The 19,552-nt window shown below is 48.1% G+C and overlaps 1 protein-coding gene across 1 annotated transcript; it reads left to right on the forward strand.

Annotated features, from left to right (window-relative positions):
• Window positions 1-963: 963 nt before the first annotated feature.
• Window positions 964-18,230, forward strand: LOC120674671 (ubiquitin fusion degradation protein 1 homolog). Its single transcript, XM_039955810.1, has 3 exons — window positions 964-1,428; window positions 3,331-4,048; window positions 17,947-18,230. Exons 1-3 carry the CDS (start codon window positions 964-966, stop codon window positions 18,228-18,230), a joined length of 1,467 nt encoding a protein of 488 aa, XP_039811744.1.
• The last annotated feature ends 1,322 nt before the right edge of the window (window positions 18,231-19,552 follow it).

A 19,552-nucleotide genomic window follows, 5' to 3' on the forward strand; every position in this document is an offset into this window, starting at 1 on the left:
ATGGCTTTCGGTCTCACTGGTGCTCCGGGATCCTTTCAGGGGGCTATGAATGCTACACTAACTGCAGGCCTCCGTAAGTTCGTGGTGGTTTTCTTTGATGATATTTTGGTATATAGTCGTTCTTATGAGGAGCACTTGGCACATCTGCAGCAAGTGTGAGTGGCTGTCTCGTGATCACTGGAAGTTGAAATTGTCCAAATTTAAGTTTGCCCAGCGTTCCATCGCATATCTGGGACACATTATCAGTCAGCATGGCGTCTCGACTGATCCAGCAAAAATGCAGGCAATAACTGAATGGCCAACACCTTCTTCTGCTAAAGATCTCCGTAGCTTCCTCGGGTTAGCAGGCTATTACCATAAATTGGTCAGGCACTTTGGCATTATTTCTCGGCCCCTCACTAATCTGCTCAAGAAGAACACATTGTTTATATGGACTACCGACCATGACACCGTGTTTCAGACTCTCAAGGCTGCACTCTCTATTGCCCCTGTATTGGCTCTGCCCGATTTCACTCTTCCTTTTGCTATCGAGACAGATGATTGTATGACGGGTGTTGGGGCTGTTTTGACTAAGCAGGGTCACCCCTTGGAATTTATCAGCAAGTCCTTGGGCCCCCTTACCATGGGTCTGTCAGTTTATGAGAAAGAGTACCTGCGATCCTCATTGCTGTCGATCAATGGCGACATTACTTGCAGAGTGGCGAATTCCTGATATACACCGATCAGAAGAGCTTAATCCACCTCAATGAGCAATGCTTGCATACCCCGTGGCAGCAGAAAGTATTCACCAAGCTCCTCGGTCTGTAGTACCGCATCGTCTATAATTAGGGCTCTGAGAACCGCACCGCCGATCCCTTGTCCCGGCGCTCTGGCACAGAGTCCGTCGCTGCTCTTTCCTCCTGCACCCCACAATGGCTTGATGATGTGCTCTCTTCTTATGCCAAGGATCCAGTGGCCGCAGACATGATTACTAAGCTTTCACTACACCCCGACTCCGTGCCCAATTTCACTCAGACGCGTGGTGTTCTTTGTCATAAGCATCGCATTTGGCAGGGCACCTGCTCGCTGCACCGGCAGGTCATCGAAGCAATGCACAGTTCAGCTCTCGGCGGCCATTCTGGGATTCCAGCAACTTACCATCGTTTGAAGCAGTATTTCTCCTGGCCAGGGATGAAAGCTTCTGTTCAGGCCTTTGTGCGCTCATGCACAGTGTGCCAACAAGCTAAGCCGGACTGCACCCGTTATCCTGGACTTCTGCAGCCGTTGCATGTTCCTGTTGGTAGCTGGGAAATGGTTTCTCTCGACTTTGTGGAAGGTTTGCCTCGCTCTGGTTCTGCTAACTGCATCTTGGTGGTCGTTGATAAGTTCTCTAAGTTCGCTCACTTTGTGCCCATGCACCATCCGTTCATGGCCTTCACAGTTGCTAAGGTGTACCTGGATCATATCTACAAACTTCACGGCACGTCCTCCTCTCTGATCTCTCACCGTGACCGTATCTTCACAAGTGCTCTGTGGCGTGAACTTTTCAGTTTGGCCGGCGTTCAGTTACGCATGAGTTCGGCATATCATCCACAAACCGACGGCCAGACCGAGCGCGTCAACCAGTGTATGGAAACTTATCTTCGCTGCTTCGTTCATGCATGCCCGACTAAGTGGTCGTCCTGGTTGTCTCTCGCGGAATTCTGGTACAACACTGTTGACGGCCATTATTTCCCATTTTGACCGTCAACTTCTCGGAAATAAATTGAGCTTTACATCATGTTCCATACATATTTTACTTATTTCTAACAAATTTCACAAGTTTTGGATGAGTTGTGGTTGTAGGAACTAATATACCAAAAATAAGGCAAAACTGGGAAAACCCCAGGCCGGCCGGCCTCACCTAGGCCGACCGGCCTAGCACCTCCACTATGTGTGCCCCGTCTTCGATACAGGAGCGAAGAGACATGTGTACAAAGCCTCTAAACCAAGGATTGCAAGTTGGTTTGATCAAATGGACCGAAAGGCCTAGCACATGGATTGAAAGGCCCACCTGCAACACTTACCGAGATCTTTTGGCCCGGAACACCACTATTGACTTCATGCACCTTTAAATCAAGATGTCGGTGAAACGGGAGGCCGAGACGTGCCGAACCCAGGCCGGCCGGCCTAGGGGAGGCCGGCTGGCCTTCAATTTTCAGCGTTGAAGCCACGCAACCCACACTGTCATCTAGAGAAGATCAGGAGCGTCTACGAGAAGGTCGGCGCCAAACAGCAAAAATCCTAGACCGGCCGGCCAGCCCCACTTTGCGGCGTCTCAAGCCCAGTTTTGGCGTGGAAGTTAAGCACACCGACTACAACTGCGTTCAACTGATGTTAGGCGAAATACCGACCTTGGAGCACTACAAATAGAGAGCAACACCCTCACTCTCAACACACACAAAAGGAGCTCTCTTCTCTCATTCTTAGTTTCTAGAGTAGGTTAGGTAGTTTGGGAGTTAGAGTTGAGTCGAGCTTGTCTCGGGACTCTGGAGTCGTCATCGGATGTCGGGTATAAGCTTTTGTATTTTTTTCTTTGACATTTATCAATATAAGTTATCTTTTTTATCTTTACGAGTCAGCTTTACCTTCCGCATTTATTTACCTTTCCAAGTTATCTTACTTGTGTACGGAAGTAATTCCTCTAGCTTAGGCTTTGTACCTATCTTGTTCATTGGGATCTTATCTTATGGGTTTTCTTGCCCGAACTAGGGAGGCTCAAGTTAGTTCCCTAGGTTGAGCGGAACCCCCGTAGGGGCGGCCCTTCGGGCCTTACTACGCCTATCTTCTCTTTCTCTTTGTCATCACTTGAACCTAAAAGCCTGAGAATGATCATCTTAACAATCATATTAGTCAAAGTGTTGTGTTGTCATTCGATCACCAAAATCACTCGAAATGGCATAAATGGTGCCATGTTCCTTACAATGGCTGATATTGATTTTTTATGAGAGAAATATACTACTGACTGGCTGGTAGCTGGTAGCTGGTAGCTGGTGCTAATTTAGTATGAGAGAATAGTACTACTGGCTGATTGGCTGACAAGCCAAGCGAATAGTGGTGAGTGACGGCGCGGTTAAAACTCCTAGCTTGTCCTGGCGATCCCACTCGGGCCGACTCGGCGTCGGGCCGTGATATATATATGTGCGGCCGCCGTACGCCTCCCCAAACCTCCTACCGGAAGCGCAATCGATCGAGTTCGTGATCTCTCGGTTGAGACAAAGCTAGTTTTTTTTTCAAGGTCGTCAACGGCTCCACCAAGCTAAGGACAGCTAGCAAGCAAAGGTGATGTTCTTCGGTTTCGGGGGATGATGATCCGCTTACCATGGCGGCGGCGGCGGTAGGTTCGAGCATACCTACCGCTGCTACCCGGCGTCCTCCGCCGCCAGGCCGCACCTGGAGACGGGCGACAAGGTGATCTTGCCGGCGTCCGCGCTCCACCGCCTGGCCTCCCTCCGCATCGAGTACCCCATGCTGTTCGAGCTCCGCGGCTGCAGCAACGCCAGCGACGACGCCCCGCGGGCCTCGCACTGCGCCGTGCTGGAGTTCGTGGCCGACGAAGGCATGGTGGTGATGCCGGGGTGGATGATGGCAAACCTGCGGCTGCGGTCGGGAGACGCCGTCCGCGTGCGGAGCGCCGCACTCCCCAAGGGTACCTACATCAAGCTGCGGCCACATGCGGCCGCCTTCCTGGACGTCTCCAACCCCAAGGCCGTCCTGGAGAAGACGCTGCGGGCCTTCTCGTGCTTCACCACGGGGGACACCATCATGGTTGCCTACAACAACAGGAGCTACCGCATCGACATCGTCGAGATGAAGCCGGCGACGGCGGTCAGCATCGTCGACACGGACTGCGAGGTGGACTTCGCGCCTCCGCTTGACTACAAGGAGCCCGAGAAACCGCAGCAACCTACAGCTTCACCTGCTGAAGCTGGAGATGACGACAATGCCGAGGTTAAAGATGATGAGCCTCCAGAGTTCAGACCGTTCACTAGTTCCGGGAAAAGATTGGATGGTAAAGCCTCGGAGCTATGTCAGCAGCACCAGCCCACAAGACCTCGGCCCACGGAACAGGCGGCCCAACATCAGATTCGCCGACCCGGAATGGAGCACTCGCTAGTAGTATAAGTAGAAGAGAAGTGTGAGAGAGAGATAATGAACATTTGTAACAAACACTCTGTTCTTCCTTCGAAAAGAACTGTCCTCGCCGATCCCTAAATCCCTTCTAACTTGTTCCCCAATCTTCTTCTCCCCCTACCCCCGATACCTTGTTGATCGATAACACCTGGTATCAGAGACTTGATCCTCGCCTAGACATGAATTCCCACCACCACTACACGCGCTTCCAAAAATCCCTCGGAGCCATGGATCCCAGTTCCAAGTTATTACTCGACGAGATGAAGAAATTGGGAGATCACTTCTCCCTCATCGAGGCCCGCGTCGACAACCTAGAGTCGTCCTTGAACGACCGCTTCACCCCCGTCGAGCAGTCCGCCTCGGATCTCCGAGCGTGGCAACCCGGGATCGACTCCGTCGTCGAGACCATCACCACCAAGCTGGCCGCCGTCGACGACCTCAAGGAGCAGCTGCGGTCTCTCTCCGGCAAACTGGATCGAGTGGTCCTCGATCGTCTTCCTGCTGGTTCCGGCATCCTGCCGAACCCAGTGACAGCCGCGGCGTTCTCCTCTGCCGGCAACCAGGCCGTCGGCCCCGTTGGGCACCGCATCCATGCTTCCCATCAGGAGTCTGGGTTCGGGTCTGTCACGACCGTCACCCACCTCCCGGTCACGGGTAAGTCTCCAACCAAGCCTCCTCCACTGGATCTTCCTCCTTGTTCCCCTGAGTTTCGTCCGTCTGGTTCCTACCAAGTCCCTAGTTCATCTAGTCCTCCCGTGTACAACCCATCCGGCAAATTACCCAAAATTCCTTTCCCCAAGTTCGCGGGTGAACACCCCAAGCTCTGGCAATCCCGATCTGAGCGATACTTTGACATGTATGGTGTGGATCGTTCTGTTTGGGTCTCTGTCGCGTGCATGTACTTTGATGACGCAGCAGCCCGGTGGTTGCAGTCCGTGGAGAGCAAGATTTCCTCCATGGAGTGGGATGTTTTCTGTGATCTTATCCATGATCGTTTCAGTCGCGATCAGCAGGAATCGCTGATTCGCCAACTGTTTCACATCAAACAAACAAGCACAGTTGCTGAATATGTTCAGCGTTTCACAGAGCTCGTAGATCAGTTGTCTGCTTACACTTCTTCCACAGATCCACGTTACTATCTCCTTCGTTTCATAGATGGTCTCCGTGATGATATCCGGTCTGTAGTTCTTGTTCAACGACCAAACGACCTCGATACTGCTTGTGTATTGGCTGAATTGCAGGAAGAAGTCGGAGACCGCTCTCGCTGCCGGGACTTTGGTCGTCCTAACCCAGCGTTCGCGCACCGGCCTGTGCCCCAGAGTCCCTTGTCGGTGCCTCCGCCTCCTCGGTCGACACCGGTTGTTCCGGATCTGGCGGCCGACCGTCGCGGCATTGATTCGGCGCGTGCGTAATGCTCCCTAGAGGCCAAAGCTGCAGCGCTCCGCACCCATCGCCGTGCCATGGGCCTCTGCTACAAGTGCGGTGGCAAGTGGAGCCGCGACCATACATGTTCAGACACTGTGTAGTTACACATGGTATAAGAGTTGTGGGAATTGTTCCAATTGGAAGATGAAGCTGCTGAATACCAGGTAACCAGTCCAACTTCTTCTGAAGAATTGTTCCTGGCACTTTCTAAAGCAGCAGCAAGCGGTTCAGATGCCCCAAGAACAGTGAAGCTATCGGGTTCTATTCAACACACTCCGGTCTCGTTGCTTGTTGATTCTGGCAGTTCGGCCTTCTTTGTCAGCGCTGCATTGGCTGCTCGGCTTTCTGGCATTTGCCCTTTGCCCTCCTTTGTTTCAGTTCAAGTTGCTAGTGGTTCTACTATTAGATTTCTAGGCAATTTTCGGTATATTTTAATTCCAAATATTAATATCAATTTCATGATATAGATGAGTGATAATGTGTGTACAAGATATGTGCATGTGTTCATGTTATTCTCACTAATAAGCATGAACAAAGAATTAAACCAGAGTAGGTTTAGTAAGTACCCCAAGGCGGGACCAGTGCCGGAGGCACCGGTTGCGCCGTTACCAGCTGGAATAGACATGCTATTCGACTGGTCTTGCTTGAAGTAGCCGAACTATGTTGATGCAGGAAGATGTTCGCAGTGCAGTCCCACGAACGGTTACGCCGGGAAGTAGTCAAAGTAGCCGTCCCACGAACGGTCACGTCGAGAAGTAGACGAAGTAGTCGTTCGCACGAGCGGTTACGCCAGGGAAGTAGACGAAGGAGTCGTTCAGGGAGCGAGCAGTCGCGTCAAGACGCTCCCCAAAAACCTAATTGCCCGTGTCCCATGCAGGACCTTCAGCGAGCAGAGGTTCCGGAGGCCCTGCTCTCGCTAGACCTGTGCGCGCAGTGCTAGCGGTGGGGAAGGCAGAAAGCAGCTGAGGGAGAAGGGAGAGGTCTCCTGAAGAGGAGTACCTGGATGAGTGCTTGAGATGAGTGAGGATGAGAGGAGAGGGTGCTGGTTTATATAGGTACGATATGCCTTAGGTTCAACGAACCTGGACGTCATTGAATGGCTTTGATGAGCGGCAGTTAATGTGCCTCAGGTTCAACGAACCTGGACGTCGTAAAGAGACTTCAGTGTCCGGTCATTAGTGACGACATTAACCCTCTGTTTTAATACTCTTTACTGCAAAACATCATTCTCATCTCAGCACATCACGTCGCACCGCACCTGCACGTCACGTCTGACCGCGCACGCGCACGCGCACCGCACCGCCCGTCTGGCCGGCCGGCCGCGCCGCGCCGCGCCGCGCCTCGTCTCAGCCTCGGCCACGGCCACGGCCACGGCCCGGCCCGGCTCGGCGAGGCGAGGCGAGCGAGCGCGCGCGTGTGGTTCACCGTCCTCCTCTTACCAGCTTCACAAGTGGTGTACACGAAGTCCACCTTTTAAGTTGGTTGAGATCCTCCTCAATTCCCGGTACGGAATTAAGCATTGATTCCCTAGCATTTAATAGTAGGGTTTTAAATTCTTTTAATGCTTTAGAATGAATGGGCCAAACCCATTACTCCAACAATCCCCACCAAGAAATTCAAGCCACACTAGAAATACCCTCAGTCCCTCATTGATATACCAGTATTCGACAGAGACTGTTAAGTTGAACTTCCATCTAGGACAAAGGCTACACTTATTCACAACTGTGCAATGGACTATGCCTTGAATTGCCAGTTTTGTGCAAACAAGTTTGACCAGAGCCCTACACTAGTACTAGGCTGCAAAAGCATCCCCGCGGTTTGGAGCTTATAAGTCATACTCCAGGCCCTTCATGAGTTTCTAGAGAATACCCAATTCTCATAGACCATGACCAGTGGTCAAACTCATATAGGTGTGTTCCTTTCAGATGTTCTGTAGGACAACATCTTTGTTTCAAGAAAACAACTCATTTGTTTAAAAGAAACCACCTGTCACACATTAAGGTATAGACCAACCTGCCATACAGATTAGAAGAGAAATGCACCTTATACACGGAATGAGCCCTTTTCACAAAGGTTCTCTTCTCACAATCAGACTTTAGTTTGTTTCACCATCCTAATTCACGGGATCTCCGATCACATAGGACAGGTTTCCACTATAGAATGACTCACGTGGGTCTCAAGCCCAATTCCATAAATGCATTGTCTATCACATTTCGTGAAAGACCCTTTGTAAACTGATCTGCCAGATTTTTAGCCGTCTGAACATAGTCCAGGGCTATAACTCCGGAGTTTCTCAATTTTCTGATAGATTTCAACCGCCTTTTCACATGTCTAGATGATTTCATGTTATCCTTTGAACTATTCACCTTGACAATTACCGTTTGATTGTCACAGTTCATTAGGATTGCCGGTAACGGTTTTTCAACTATCGACAAGTCCATAAGGAGCTCACGAAGCCACTCAGCCTCAACAGTGGCGGTATCTAATGCTGTGAGTTCTGCTTCCATAGTTGACCTCGTTAAGATGGTCTGCTTGCAAGACTTCCAGGAAACAGCTCCACCACCAAGTGTAAACACATATCCACTTGTGGCCTTTATCTCATCAGCATCAGAAATCCAATTTGAATCACTATACCCTTCTAGTACCCTTGGGTACCCGGTGTAGTGAATTCCATAGTTCATTGTCCCCTTCAGATAGCGCATTACTCTTTCAAGAGCCTTCCAATGATCATCTCCCGGGTTTGAAACAAACCGGCTCAGTTTGCTTACAGCAAACGAGATGTCAGGTCTTGTAGCGCTCGCTAAATACATTAATGAACCAATGATCTGAGAATATCTCAGCTGATCTCGCATTATCCTTTTGTTCTTTCTAAGAATTAAACTGGCATCATATGGTGTTGAGACAGGTTTATAGTCGCTATAACCAAAGCGACTTAACACCTTCTCCACATAGTGAGACTGTGTAAGAATCACCCCACCATTGATCTCTTTTACCAGTTTTATATTAAGGATAACATCAGCTTCTCCCAGATCCTTCATCTCAAAATTTTGAGATAAAAACTCTTTGACTTCCTTAATCACATTAAGGCTAGTGCCAAAGATCAGTATGTCATCCACATACAAGCACAAAATCACTCCTTTAGCCCCACCATAGCGATAGTACACACATCTGTCAGCTTCGTTCACAACAAAGCCGGCAGAGGTCAAAGTTCTATCAAACTTTTCATGCCACTGCTTAAGGCGCTTGCTTGAGACCATATAAAGATTTTAACAACTTACAAACCATTCCTTCTTGACCCTTTGATACAAACCCATCCGGCTGATCCATATAGATCTCCTCTTCTAACTCTCCATTGAGGAAAGCCGTCTTAACGTCCATCTGATGAACGAGAAGACCATAAGAGGCTGCCAGGGAAAGTAACACTCGAATTGTGGTGAATCGGGCAACTGGTGAATAAGTGTCAAAGAAATCTTCTCCTTTTTGGGTATAACCCTTGGCCACAAGCCTAGCCTTGTACTTTTCAATAGTACCATCTGGCCTAAGCTTTTTCTTGAACACCCACTTGCATCCAACCGGTTTACATCCATAAGGACGTTCAACGACCTCCCAGGTTCCATTAGACATAATAGAATCCATCTCACTCCTTACTGCTTCCTTCCAATAGTCAGCATCAGGAGATGAATATGCCTCTTCAATGGTTCTGGGTGTATCATCTATGAGGTATACAATGAAATCATCACCAAAAGACTTTACAGTTTTTTGTCTCTTGCTCTTTCTCGGAGCATCATTGTTATCCTCCTCAGGATTTTCTACAAGTGTATGTTCATTGTGTTCTATCGGCTCAGCAGAGCCATCATCCTCGATGAACTCTTGCCTAGATGAACTTGTTTCATCTCTCATGGGAAAAATGTTTTCAAAAAATGTAGCATCTCTGGACTCCATTATAGTACCAACATGCATGTCAGGTACTCCAGATTTCACTATTAAAAATCTATATCCAACTGCTGTGAATAGCATAACCTAGAAAGATACAATCCACAGTTTGAGATCCAAGCTTACGTTTCTTGGTTATTGGCACACTCACTTTTGCCAAACAACCCCATGTACGTAAGTATGACAGTGTTGGCCTTTTCTTCTCCCATTCCTCGAATGGAGTTATCTCTTTATTCTTTGTAGGAACACGGTTTAGGACATGACATGCAGTCAATATAGCCTCACCCCACCATTCCTTGGAAAGTCCTGCTGTATCTAACATGGCGTTAACCAAATCCGTTAGAGTGCGGTTCTTTCTTTCGGCAACCCCATTTGACTGAGGTGAATAGGGAGGCGTCCTCTCATGAATAATACCATGTTCCTCGCAGAATAAAGTAAATAAATTTGAGAAATACTCGCCACCACGATCTGACCTAACTCTTTTGATCTTTCTCTCAAGTTGGTTTTCTACTTCAGCTTTATAGATTTTAAAGTAGTGTAAAGCTTCATCTTTTGACTTCTAACAAATAGATGTAACAAAATCTAGTACTATCATCAATCAAAGTCATGAAATATTTTTTACCACCTTTTGTCAACACTCCATTCATTTCGCACAAATCGGAATGAATTAATTCTAAGGGTGCCAAGCTCTTTGCCTCCGCGGTCTTATGAGGCTTACGAGTTTGTTTTGATTCAACACATACATGACACTTAGAATTTTTGACAAAAGTGAACTTTGGAATTAAGCTCAAATTAGCTAAGCGCATCATACAACCAAAATTAACGTGACAAAGCCTCGAATGCCAAACATTTGTTTCATCAACGTTAATAACATTGTATGCAATTTTATTACAAACATCTGACAAAGAAAGACGGAACAAGCCTCCGCTTTCATAACCTTTTCCAACAAAAGTACCAAACTTAGACAAGATACATTTATTGGACTCAAAGACTAATTTGAAACCATCTCTACACAGTAGAGAGCCGCTGACTAAATTCTTCTTGATGGTGGGGACATGCTGCACGTTCTTCAGCTGCACGGTCTTCCCCGAAGTAAACTTAAGATTTACCGTACCAACACCAAGAACACGCGCATGTGATCCATTCCCCATCAGCAAGGAGGAAGTCCCGCCGGTCTGGTAAGAAGAGAACAAAGAAGCATCAGCACAAACATGAATATTAGCACCAGTGTCAACCCACCACTCGGGTGAACCAAAGACTGAAAGAACAGTAGGTAATAAATTACCGTACCCCGAAGTTCCTCCAGGCTCGCTAATAACCATGTTGGCGGAGTCGTTGCCTTTGCGGTTCGGACACTTTGCAGCAAAGTGATCCGTACTAGCGCACACATAGCAAGCTCCCGTCTTCTTCTTCTTCTTAAAAGTGGTTGTCTTCTTAGTCTTTGGTTGGTTCTGCGGTGGCTTTTTCTTGTTCTTGTGGGAGTTGTTCTTCTGAACAAGATTGGCACTTGAAGCACCAACAACTCATTTCCCACGTATGTCCTTTGCTCTCGCCTTCTCCTCAACATCAAGAGTCCCTATGAGTCCATCTATTGTGAACTCCTGTCTCTTGTGTTTTAGAGAAGTAGCAAAGTCCCTCCAAGAAGGTGGCAGCTTAGAGATTATACCTCCGGCCACAAACTTATTGGGTAACACACATGGGGACTCTTTGCTGCAATTTTTGAGATCTTTTGCCAGAGTATGTATTTCATGAGCCTGTTCCACTACAGAACGGTCTTCGACCATCCTGTACTCAAGGAACTGCTCCATGATATACAACTCACTCCCGGCGTCAGATACTCCATATTGAGCCTCAAGAGCATCCCACAATGCTTTGCCAGTTGGCAGCCGGATATAAGAATCCACCAGGTTATCACCGAGAACACTAATGATCAAGCCTCGAAAGAGGATATCAGCCTCATCGAACGCACTCCCTTCCTCTGGAGAGAATTGTTCAGGCTTACCCTCTTTCACATGGATCACTCTCGATAGTGTTAACCACAGTATAAGCCGCCTCTTGCCAACGTTTGTAATTTGAACCATCAAAAGGTGGTGGTTTGATTGATGCAGCAAAGCTAGATACCGAAAGCCTATTAACACAATTAGGTTTTTGGATTGTTAGATATCTAGGCAATTTTCGGTATATTTTAATTCCAAATATTAATATCAATTTCATGATATAGATGAGTGATAATGTGTGTACAAGATATGTGCATGTGTTCATGTTATTCTCACTAATAAGCATGAACAAAGAATTAAACCAGAGTAGGTTTAGTAAGTACCCCAAGGCGGGACCAGTGCCGGAGGCACCGGTTGCGCCGTTACCAGCTGGAATAGACATGCTATTCGACTGGTCTTGCTTGAAGTAGCCGAACTATGTCGATGCAGGAAGATGTTCGCAATGCAGTCCCACGAACGGTTACGCCGGGAAGTAGTCAAAGTAGCCGTCCCACGAACGGTCACGCCGAGAAGTAGACGAAGTAGTCGTTCGCACGAGCGGTTACGCCGGGAAGTAGACGAAGGAGTCGTTCAGGGAGCGAGCAGTCGCGTCAAGACGCTCCCCAAAAACCTAATTGCCCGCGTCCCGTGCAGGACCTTCAGCGAGCAGAGGTTCCGGAGGCCCTGCTCTTGCTAGACCTGTGCGCGCACTGCTAGCGGTGGGGAAGGCAGAAAGCAGCTGAGGGAGAAGGGAGAGGTCTCCTGAAGAGGAGTACCTGGATGAGTGCTTGAGATGAGTGAGGATGAGAGGAGAGGGTGCTGGTTTATATAGGTACGATATGCCTCAGGTTCAACGAACCTGGACGTCATGAATGGCTTTGATGAGCGGCAGTTAATGTGCCTCAGGTTCAACGAACCTGGACGTCGTAAAGAGCCTTCAGTGTCCGGTCATTAGTGACGACATTAACCCTCTGTTTTAATACTCTTTACTGCAAAACATCCTTCTCATCTCAGCACATCACGTCGCACCGCACCGCACCTGCACGTCACGTCCGGCACGCGCACGCGCACGCGCACCGCACCGTCCGTCCGGCCGGCCGCGCCTCGTCTCGTCTCGTCTCGGCCTCGGCCACGGCCACGGCCACGGCCCGGCCCGGCTCGGCGAGGCGAGCGAGCGCGCACGCGCGTGTGGTTCACCGTCCTCCTCTTACCGGCTTCACAAGTGGTGTACACGAAGTCCACCTTTTAAGTTGGTTGAGATCCTCCTCAATTCCCGGTACGGAATTCAGCATTGATTCCCTAGCATTAATAGTGGGCTTTAAATTATTTTAATGCTTTAGAATGAATGGGCCAAGCCCATTACTCCAACATCTACTCTTGCTTGTGATTCAGTAATTCCTCATGCCTTGTGGTTTATCGGCGACCTGTCATTTCACACTGATCTTATGGTTCTTCCTCTTAAGGCCTACGACATTATCCTCAGTATGGATTGGTTAGAATCCTTCAGTCCAATGACTGTCCACTAGCAACAAAAATGGCTCCAAATCCCTTATGGCGATCAGATGGTCATATTGCAAGGCGATCTACCATCGTCTCCAGATCATGTGTTGGTTCACCTTTGTGTCGTCTCTGACTCTCAGCAGCCAACTACTGAACCTGTGATTCCTGAAGATATTTAGTCCCTAATCAGTAAGTTTGCTCCTCTATTTGATGATCAGATTTCTTTGCCTCCTTCTAGAGCCTGCGACCACGCCATCCCTCTTATTCCTGGGCTCGACCAATGAACATTAGGCCGTATCGGTATCCACCTGCCTTGCGTGATGAAATTGAGAAGCAAGTGGCCGAGATGCTCGACAAAGGGTTAATACAGCCGAGTGCAAGCCTGTTTTCATCGCCAGTCCTTCTCGTCAAGAAGAAAGATGGTTCTTATCGCTTCTGTGTGGATTTTTGTCACTTGAATGCACTGACTGTCAAGTCTAAGTTTCCAGTACCGGTCTTTGATCAGTTGGTGGATGAGTTAGCTAATGCTTCTTGGTTCTCTAACTTGGACTTGTGAGCAGGGTTCCATTAGATCCTTCTTAAGCCGGGTGAAGAGTACAAGATGGCATTTCAGACCCATTTCGGCCAATATGAATTTCGTGTCATGGCTTTCGGTCTCACCGGTGCTCCGGGATCCTTTCAGGGGGCTATGAATGCTACACTAACTGCAGGCCTCCGTAAGTTCTTTCGTGGTGGTTTTCTTTGATGATATTTTGGTATACAGTCGTTCTTATGAGGAGCACTTGGCACATCTGCAGCAAGTGTGAGTGGCTGTCTCGTGATCACTGGAAGTTGAAATTGTCCAAATTTAAGTTTGCCCATCGTTCCATCGCATATCTGGGACACATTATCAGTCAGCATGGCGTCTCGACTGATCCAGCAAAAGAAAAGTGCAGGCAATAACTGAATGGCCAACACCTTCTTCTGCTAAAGATCTCCGTAGCTTCCTCGGGTTAGCAGGCTATTACCGTAAATTGGTCAGGCACTTTGGCATTATTTCTCGGCCCCTCACTAATCTGCTCAAGAAGAACACATTGTTTATATGGACTACCGACCATGACACCGTGTTTCAGACTCTCAAGGCTGCACTCTCTATTGCCCCTGTATTGGCTCTGCCCGATTTCACTCTTCCTTTTGCTATCGAGACAGATGATTGTATGACGGGTGTTGGGGCTGTTTTGACTAAGCAGGGTCACCCCTTGGAATTTATCAGCAAGTCCTTGGGCCCCCTTACCATGGGTCTGTCAGTTTATGAGAAAGAGTACCTGGCGATCCTCATTGCTGTCGATCAATGGCGACATTACTTGCAGAGTGGCGAATTCCTGATATACACCGATCAGAAGAGCTTAATCCACCTCAATGAGCAATGCTTGCATACCCCGTGGCAGCAGAAAGTATTTACCAAGCTCCTCGGTCTGTAGTACCTGCATCGTCTATAATTAGGGCTCTGAGAACCGCATCGCCGATCCCTTGTCCCGGCGCTCTGGCACATAGTCCGTCGCTGCTCTTTCCTCCTGCACCCCACAATGGCTTGATGCTGTGCTCTCTTCTTATGCCAAGGATCCAGTGGCCGCAGACATGATTACTAAGCTTTCACTACACCCCGACTCCGTGCCCAATTTCACTCAGACGCGTGGTGTTCTTTGTCATAAGCATCGCATTTGGCAGGGCTCCGACAGTTCGCTGCACCGGCAGGTCATCGAAGCAATGCACAGTTCAGCTCTCGGCGGCCGTTCTGGGATTCCAGCAACTTACCATCGTTTGAAGCAGTATTTCTCCTGGCCAGGGATGAAAGCTTCTGTTCATGCCTTTGTGCGTTCATGCACAGTGTGCCAACAAGCTAAGCCGGACTGCACCCGTTATCCTGGACTTCTGCAGCCGTTGCCTGTTCCTATTGGTAGCTGGGAAATGGTTTCTCTCGACTTTGTGGAAGGTTTGCCTCGCTCTGGTTCTGCTAACTGCATTTTGGTGGTCGTTGATAAGTTCTCTAAGTTCGCTCACTTTGTGCCCATGCACCATCCGTTCATGGCCTTCACAGTTGCTAAGGTGTACCTGGATCATATCTACAAACTTCACGGCACGTCCTCCTCTCTGATCTCTCACCGTGACCGTATCTTCACAAGTGCTCTGTGGCGTGAACTTTTCAGTTTGGCCGGCGTTCAGTTACGCATGAGTTCGGCATATCATCCACAAACCGACGGCCAGACCGAGCGCGTCAACCAGTGTATGGAAACTTATCTTCGTTGCTTCGTTCATGCATGCCCGACTAAGTGGTCGTCCTGGTTGTCTCTCGCGGAATTCTGGTACAACACTGTTGACGGCCATTATTTCCCATTTTGACCGTCAACTTCTCGGAAATAAATTGAGCTTTACATCATGTTCCATACATATTTTACTTATTTCTAATAAATTTCACAAGTTTTGGATGAGTTGTGGTTGCAGGAACTAATATACCAAAAATGAGGCAAAACTGGGAAAACCCCAGGCCGGCCGGCCTCACCTAGGCCGACCGGCCTAGCACCTCCACTATGTGTGCCCCGTCTTCGATACAGGAGCGAAGAGACATGTGTACAAAGCCTCTAAACCAAGGATTGCAAGTTGGTTTGATCAAATGGACCGAAAGGCCTAGCACATGGATTGAAAGGCCCACCTGCAACACTTACCGAGATCTTTTGGCCCGGAACACCACTATTGACTTCATGCACCTTTAGATCAAGATGTCGGTGAAACGGGAGGCCGAGACATGCCGAACCCAGGCCGGCCGGCCTAGGGGAGGCCAGCCAGCCTACAATTTTCAACGTTGAAGCCACGCAACCCACACCGCCATCTAGAGAAGATCAGGAGCGTCTACGAGAAGGTCGGCGCCAAACAGCAAAAATTCCAGACCGGCCGGCCGGCCCCACTTTGCGGCATCTCAAGCTCAGTTTTGGCGTGGAAGTTAAGCACACCGACTACAGCTACGTTCAACTGACGCTAGGTGAAATACCGACCTTGGAGCACTACAAATAGAGAGCAACACCCTCACTCTCAACACACACAAAAGGAGCTCTCTTCTCTCATTCTTAGTTTCTAGAGTAGGTTAGGTAGTTTGGGAGTTAGAGTTGAGTCGAGCTTGTCTCGGGATTCCGGAGTCGTCATTGGAAGTCGGGTATAAGCTTTTGTATCTTTTTCTTTGACATTTATCAATATAAGTTATCTTTTTTATCTTTACGAGTCAGCTTTACCTTCCGCATTTATTTACCTTTCCAAGTTATCTTACTTGTGTACGGAAGTAATTCCTCTAGTTTAGGCTTTGTACCTATCTTGTTCATCGGGATCTTATCTTATGGGTTTTCTCGTCCGAACTAGGGAGGCTCAAGTTAGTTCCCTAGGTTGAGGGGGATTTCTCTTGTTAGCTACAAGAGAAATCCTAACACCGAGAGCAGACGTGGTGTTTGAGCTCAGTGTTAGCTAGAAAGTGTGTTCCACCCCACGGTACCGTTGTGGTAGGCGGCAGGTGGTGACAGCCCTATCTGTCCCTCGTAGTCCACCACGTTCGGGTGTTTTCATAGCAGTAGTTGCATATTGCCGTTGGACTCCCCTCTCACCCCTTTCTGAAATCCTTACTCTTCCAGCCGCCGAAGTAAGCTCTAGGTTCTCGATAACTAGTTTGAAACAAGGTTTAGTCTAGAGAGGCTAGCTTGATAGTTTAGAAGTGTTTTAGGAATCTTTCTCGCTCATTGTCCTCCCAGCTGCTTACCTCTCTAAGGATTAGAGTCTCCTGTGTCAGACGGTCATTGTTGGCCATTATCTTATCTATCATATCAGGCTTACCCCCACTGAGTTAGTCGGTTGATATCCCTAGTAAAGTTTGTTATTTTATTCTTCGATACTCTTTATCCATAGTACTTCCCTGAGGAAATATACGATACCCTATAATACTCCAAGGTGAAGTGCTACAGCGGTGATTCTGTGCGCTTGCGGAATCCATATTCTATTGAGCGTAAGAAACGCCAACAAACACCAGTATGCACTCTGCTCTGGATCGATCACCCTTTGAGGCTCTCTACGGCCATCCACCCTGTCACTTTGGGTTAACTTCCGCTTCTGCGTGTTCCACTCCGGACCTCTCTGTTTGGTTACAAGAACGGGAGCTCATGCAAAACCTCCTGCGCCAACATCTGTTGTGTGCACAAGACCGGATGAAGCGCCAGGCTGACAAGGGGCATTCTGAATGGGAGTTTCAGGTTGGTGACTCGGTATTCCTCAAGTTACAGTCGTATGTTCAATCCTCCTTGGCACCGCGGGCACATCAAAAGCTGGCATTCAAGTTTTTCGGGCCATTCCGTGTTGAGGAGTGTATCGGGAAGGTGGCTTACAAGCTCAAGCTGCCCGCATCCGCTTCTATCCATCTTGTCTTCCACGTCTTGCAGCTCAAGAAGTCTGTTGGTGATCAGCTTGTGTCGCCTACTCTTCCTGGCGACGCTGCGGCGTTCTCCGTTCCAGAACGTGTTTTTCAACGTCGCGTCTCCGCTGGTGATCATCCGGTGCTCCAAGGTTTGATTAAGTGGTCTGGTATGCCGGCATCGCTCGCCACATGGGAGGATCTTGAAGTGCTTCGCCACCGTTTTCCGGCTGCATCGACTTGGGGACAAGTCGCGTCTCAAGAGGAGGGGGATGTCAGCAGCACCAACCCACAAGACCTCGGCCCACGGAACAGGCAGCCCAACATCAGATTCGCCGGTCCGGAATGGAGCACTCACTAGTAGTATAAGTAGAAGAGAAGTGTGAGAGAGAGATCATGAACATTTGTAACAAATACTCTGTTCTTCCTCTGAAAAGAACTCTCCTCGCCGATCCCCAAATCCCTTCTAACTTGTTCCCCAATCTTTTTCTCCCCCTACCCCCGATACCTTGCTGATCGATAACAAGCTACCAGCAGCATCGGAGGGTCGTCGTCCTTCCTCCATTGCAGCACGCTCTGCAGCACCTTCAGATTCAAACGGAAGAGGAAATAAGCAGCAAACTTCGTCTGTGGCACCGGCAGCTTCTGCAGCGAGCAGCTCATCTGCTCGTCAGAAAACAGGAAAGCTTGTCTTTGGTTCGAGTGCAAGAAGCAACACCGATAATAATGAAGCACAGAAGGCTCCTGTTAAGCAGGCCGAGAAACCCGACGAGCCCAAGTTCCAAGTGTTCACGGGGAAGAGTTACTCCTTGAAAAAATAGCTGTTATCGCTATGCTACTGTTTGTAGATACTAGGGCTCTATTTGTTTCCCGCAGTTTTTTTAGTCCTTGTCCATCAAAAGAAATCTTACCATTTAGAAGTATTAAATAATTTTTTTTTGACAGATGGGTTAATTTGCTATAGTGATGCTACAGTAATCATTTGCTAATTATGGGTTACTCCCTCATCCTGAAATGTAGGGCATTCTACACTACTAGAAATGATGCAAACACCAGCAGTTCCAAATTAATTTTTGCTGGCGGTTTATGGTTTGTGATGGTAAAATGTTTTCAAAATTTGTCCTCAAATATAAGGCATTTTAGGTTCAAAGTGGATCCAACTATCTTAATTGTGCATCGTTTTCGGGTCTTTCTCAACAGAAAACGTGCATGCAACATATAGAGGAGGTGCATATGGGGGAGGTGTATGGAGAAATGGCTTGCTACCTTAATTAGCACATATTTAATGACTCAAATAGAGTTACAATGCATAATAAGTAGGGTAGGAGAGTCTTTTCTACACAAACATAATCTGTCCTAAAAACTCTAGAATGTCCTATATTTCAAGACGGAGGGAGTAATATACCACATTAGATTTGTCTTGCAATTTAGCCCCAAGGTTCTACAGTTAGTTTTGTAATCAAACTTCATTTAATACTAATAAATATCAAGATTCTCTTTGACGTAATATAGTCTAAAGTTTAGCCACTGGAACCAAACAACCCCTAGATACTACACTGACCGCGTGCATATGCTCTCTGATTACTATGGTCACCGTTATGTAGACTAGATACGAATTCAATCGTGTAATTGCTTATTACCTTGATATAGAAATATAGCCGTTCATCATTCATTCTGTGCAAAATCTGATCACACACTCGAATGTGCTAGAGCGCATAGCAGATCGTCAAAATGATCAACACCAATGAAGCCTTGGGCAAGGCGGTTAGACCATTTATGCCGACCGGTTAGACCGGTGCAAGCAGGGATGCCGCGAAAACCTACAACAATGAGCTTGGGAGGAATCCGTTGGAGCTCACGGAACTATGGCTGCTCTGAGGTCACCAGACCACTCAGAACACCCTCGAATGCCATATAGACGCAAGAATAACAACAGATTGGGATTGAAAAAGTTATGGTTTGAGGAGGTAAAAAGGGTAAAAAGTAAGTTATTTGATCGATTAGATCCCCTCAATCAGACGTGGCCCTTTATATTTATATGGTGGGGAGGTCTTCCCCCGAATAGGGTTGAAACCTTAGCAAATCCCATGTCAAAATACAACTTCTACATGGATTTTATGGACCTAAACTGGTCTGACCGCCC

This window comes from Panicum virgatum, chromosome 5N (assembly GCF_016808335.1).
Source record: "Panicum virgatum strain AP13 chromosome 5N, P.virgatum_v5, whole genome shotgun sequence".
In the NCBI taxonomy this organism is placed as follows: domain Eukaryota; kingdom Viridiplantae; phylum Streptophyta; class Magnoliopsida; order Poales; family Poaceae; genus Panicum; species Panicum virgatum.

Excerpts from the sequence above, each read along its gene's own strand:
- LOC120674671 (XM_039955810.1), top strand. The coding sequence starts at position 964 with ATGATTACTAAGCTTTCACTACACCCCGACTCCGTGCCCAATTTCACT. Across the intron at positions 1,429-3,330 it reads TGGCCTTCACAGTTGCTAAG|TCCGCTTACCATGGCGGCGG; the intron begins GTGTACCTGGAT and ends GGGGGATGATGA. Across the intron at positions 4,049-17,946 it reads TGGTAAAGCCTCGGAGCTAT|CATCGGAGGGTCGTCGTCCT; the intron begins GTCAGCAGCACC and ends AGCTACCAGCAG.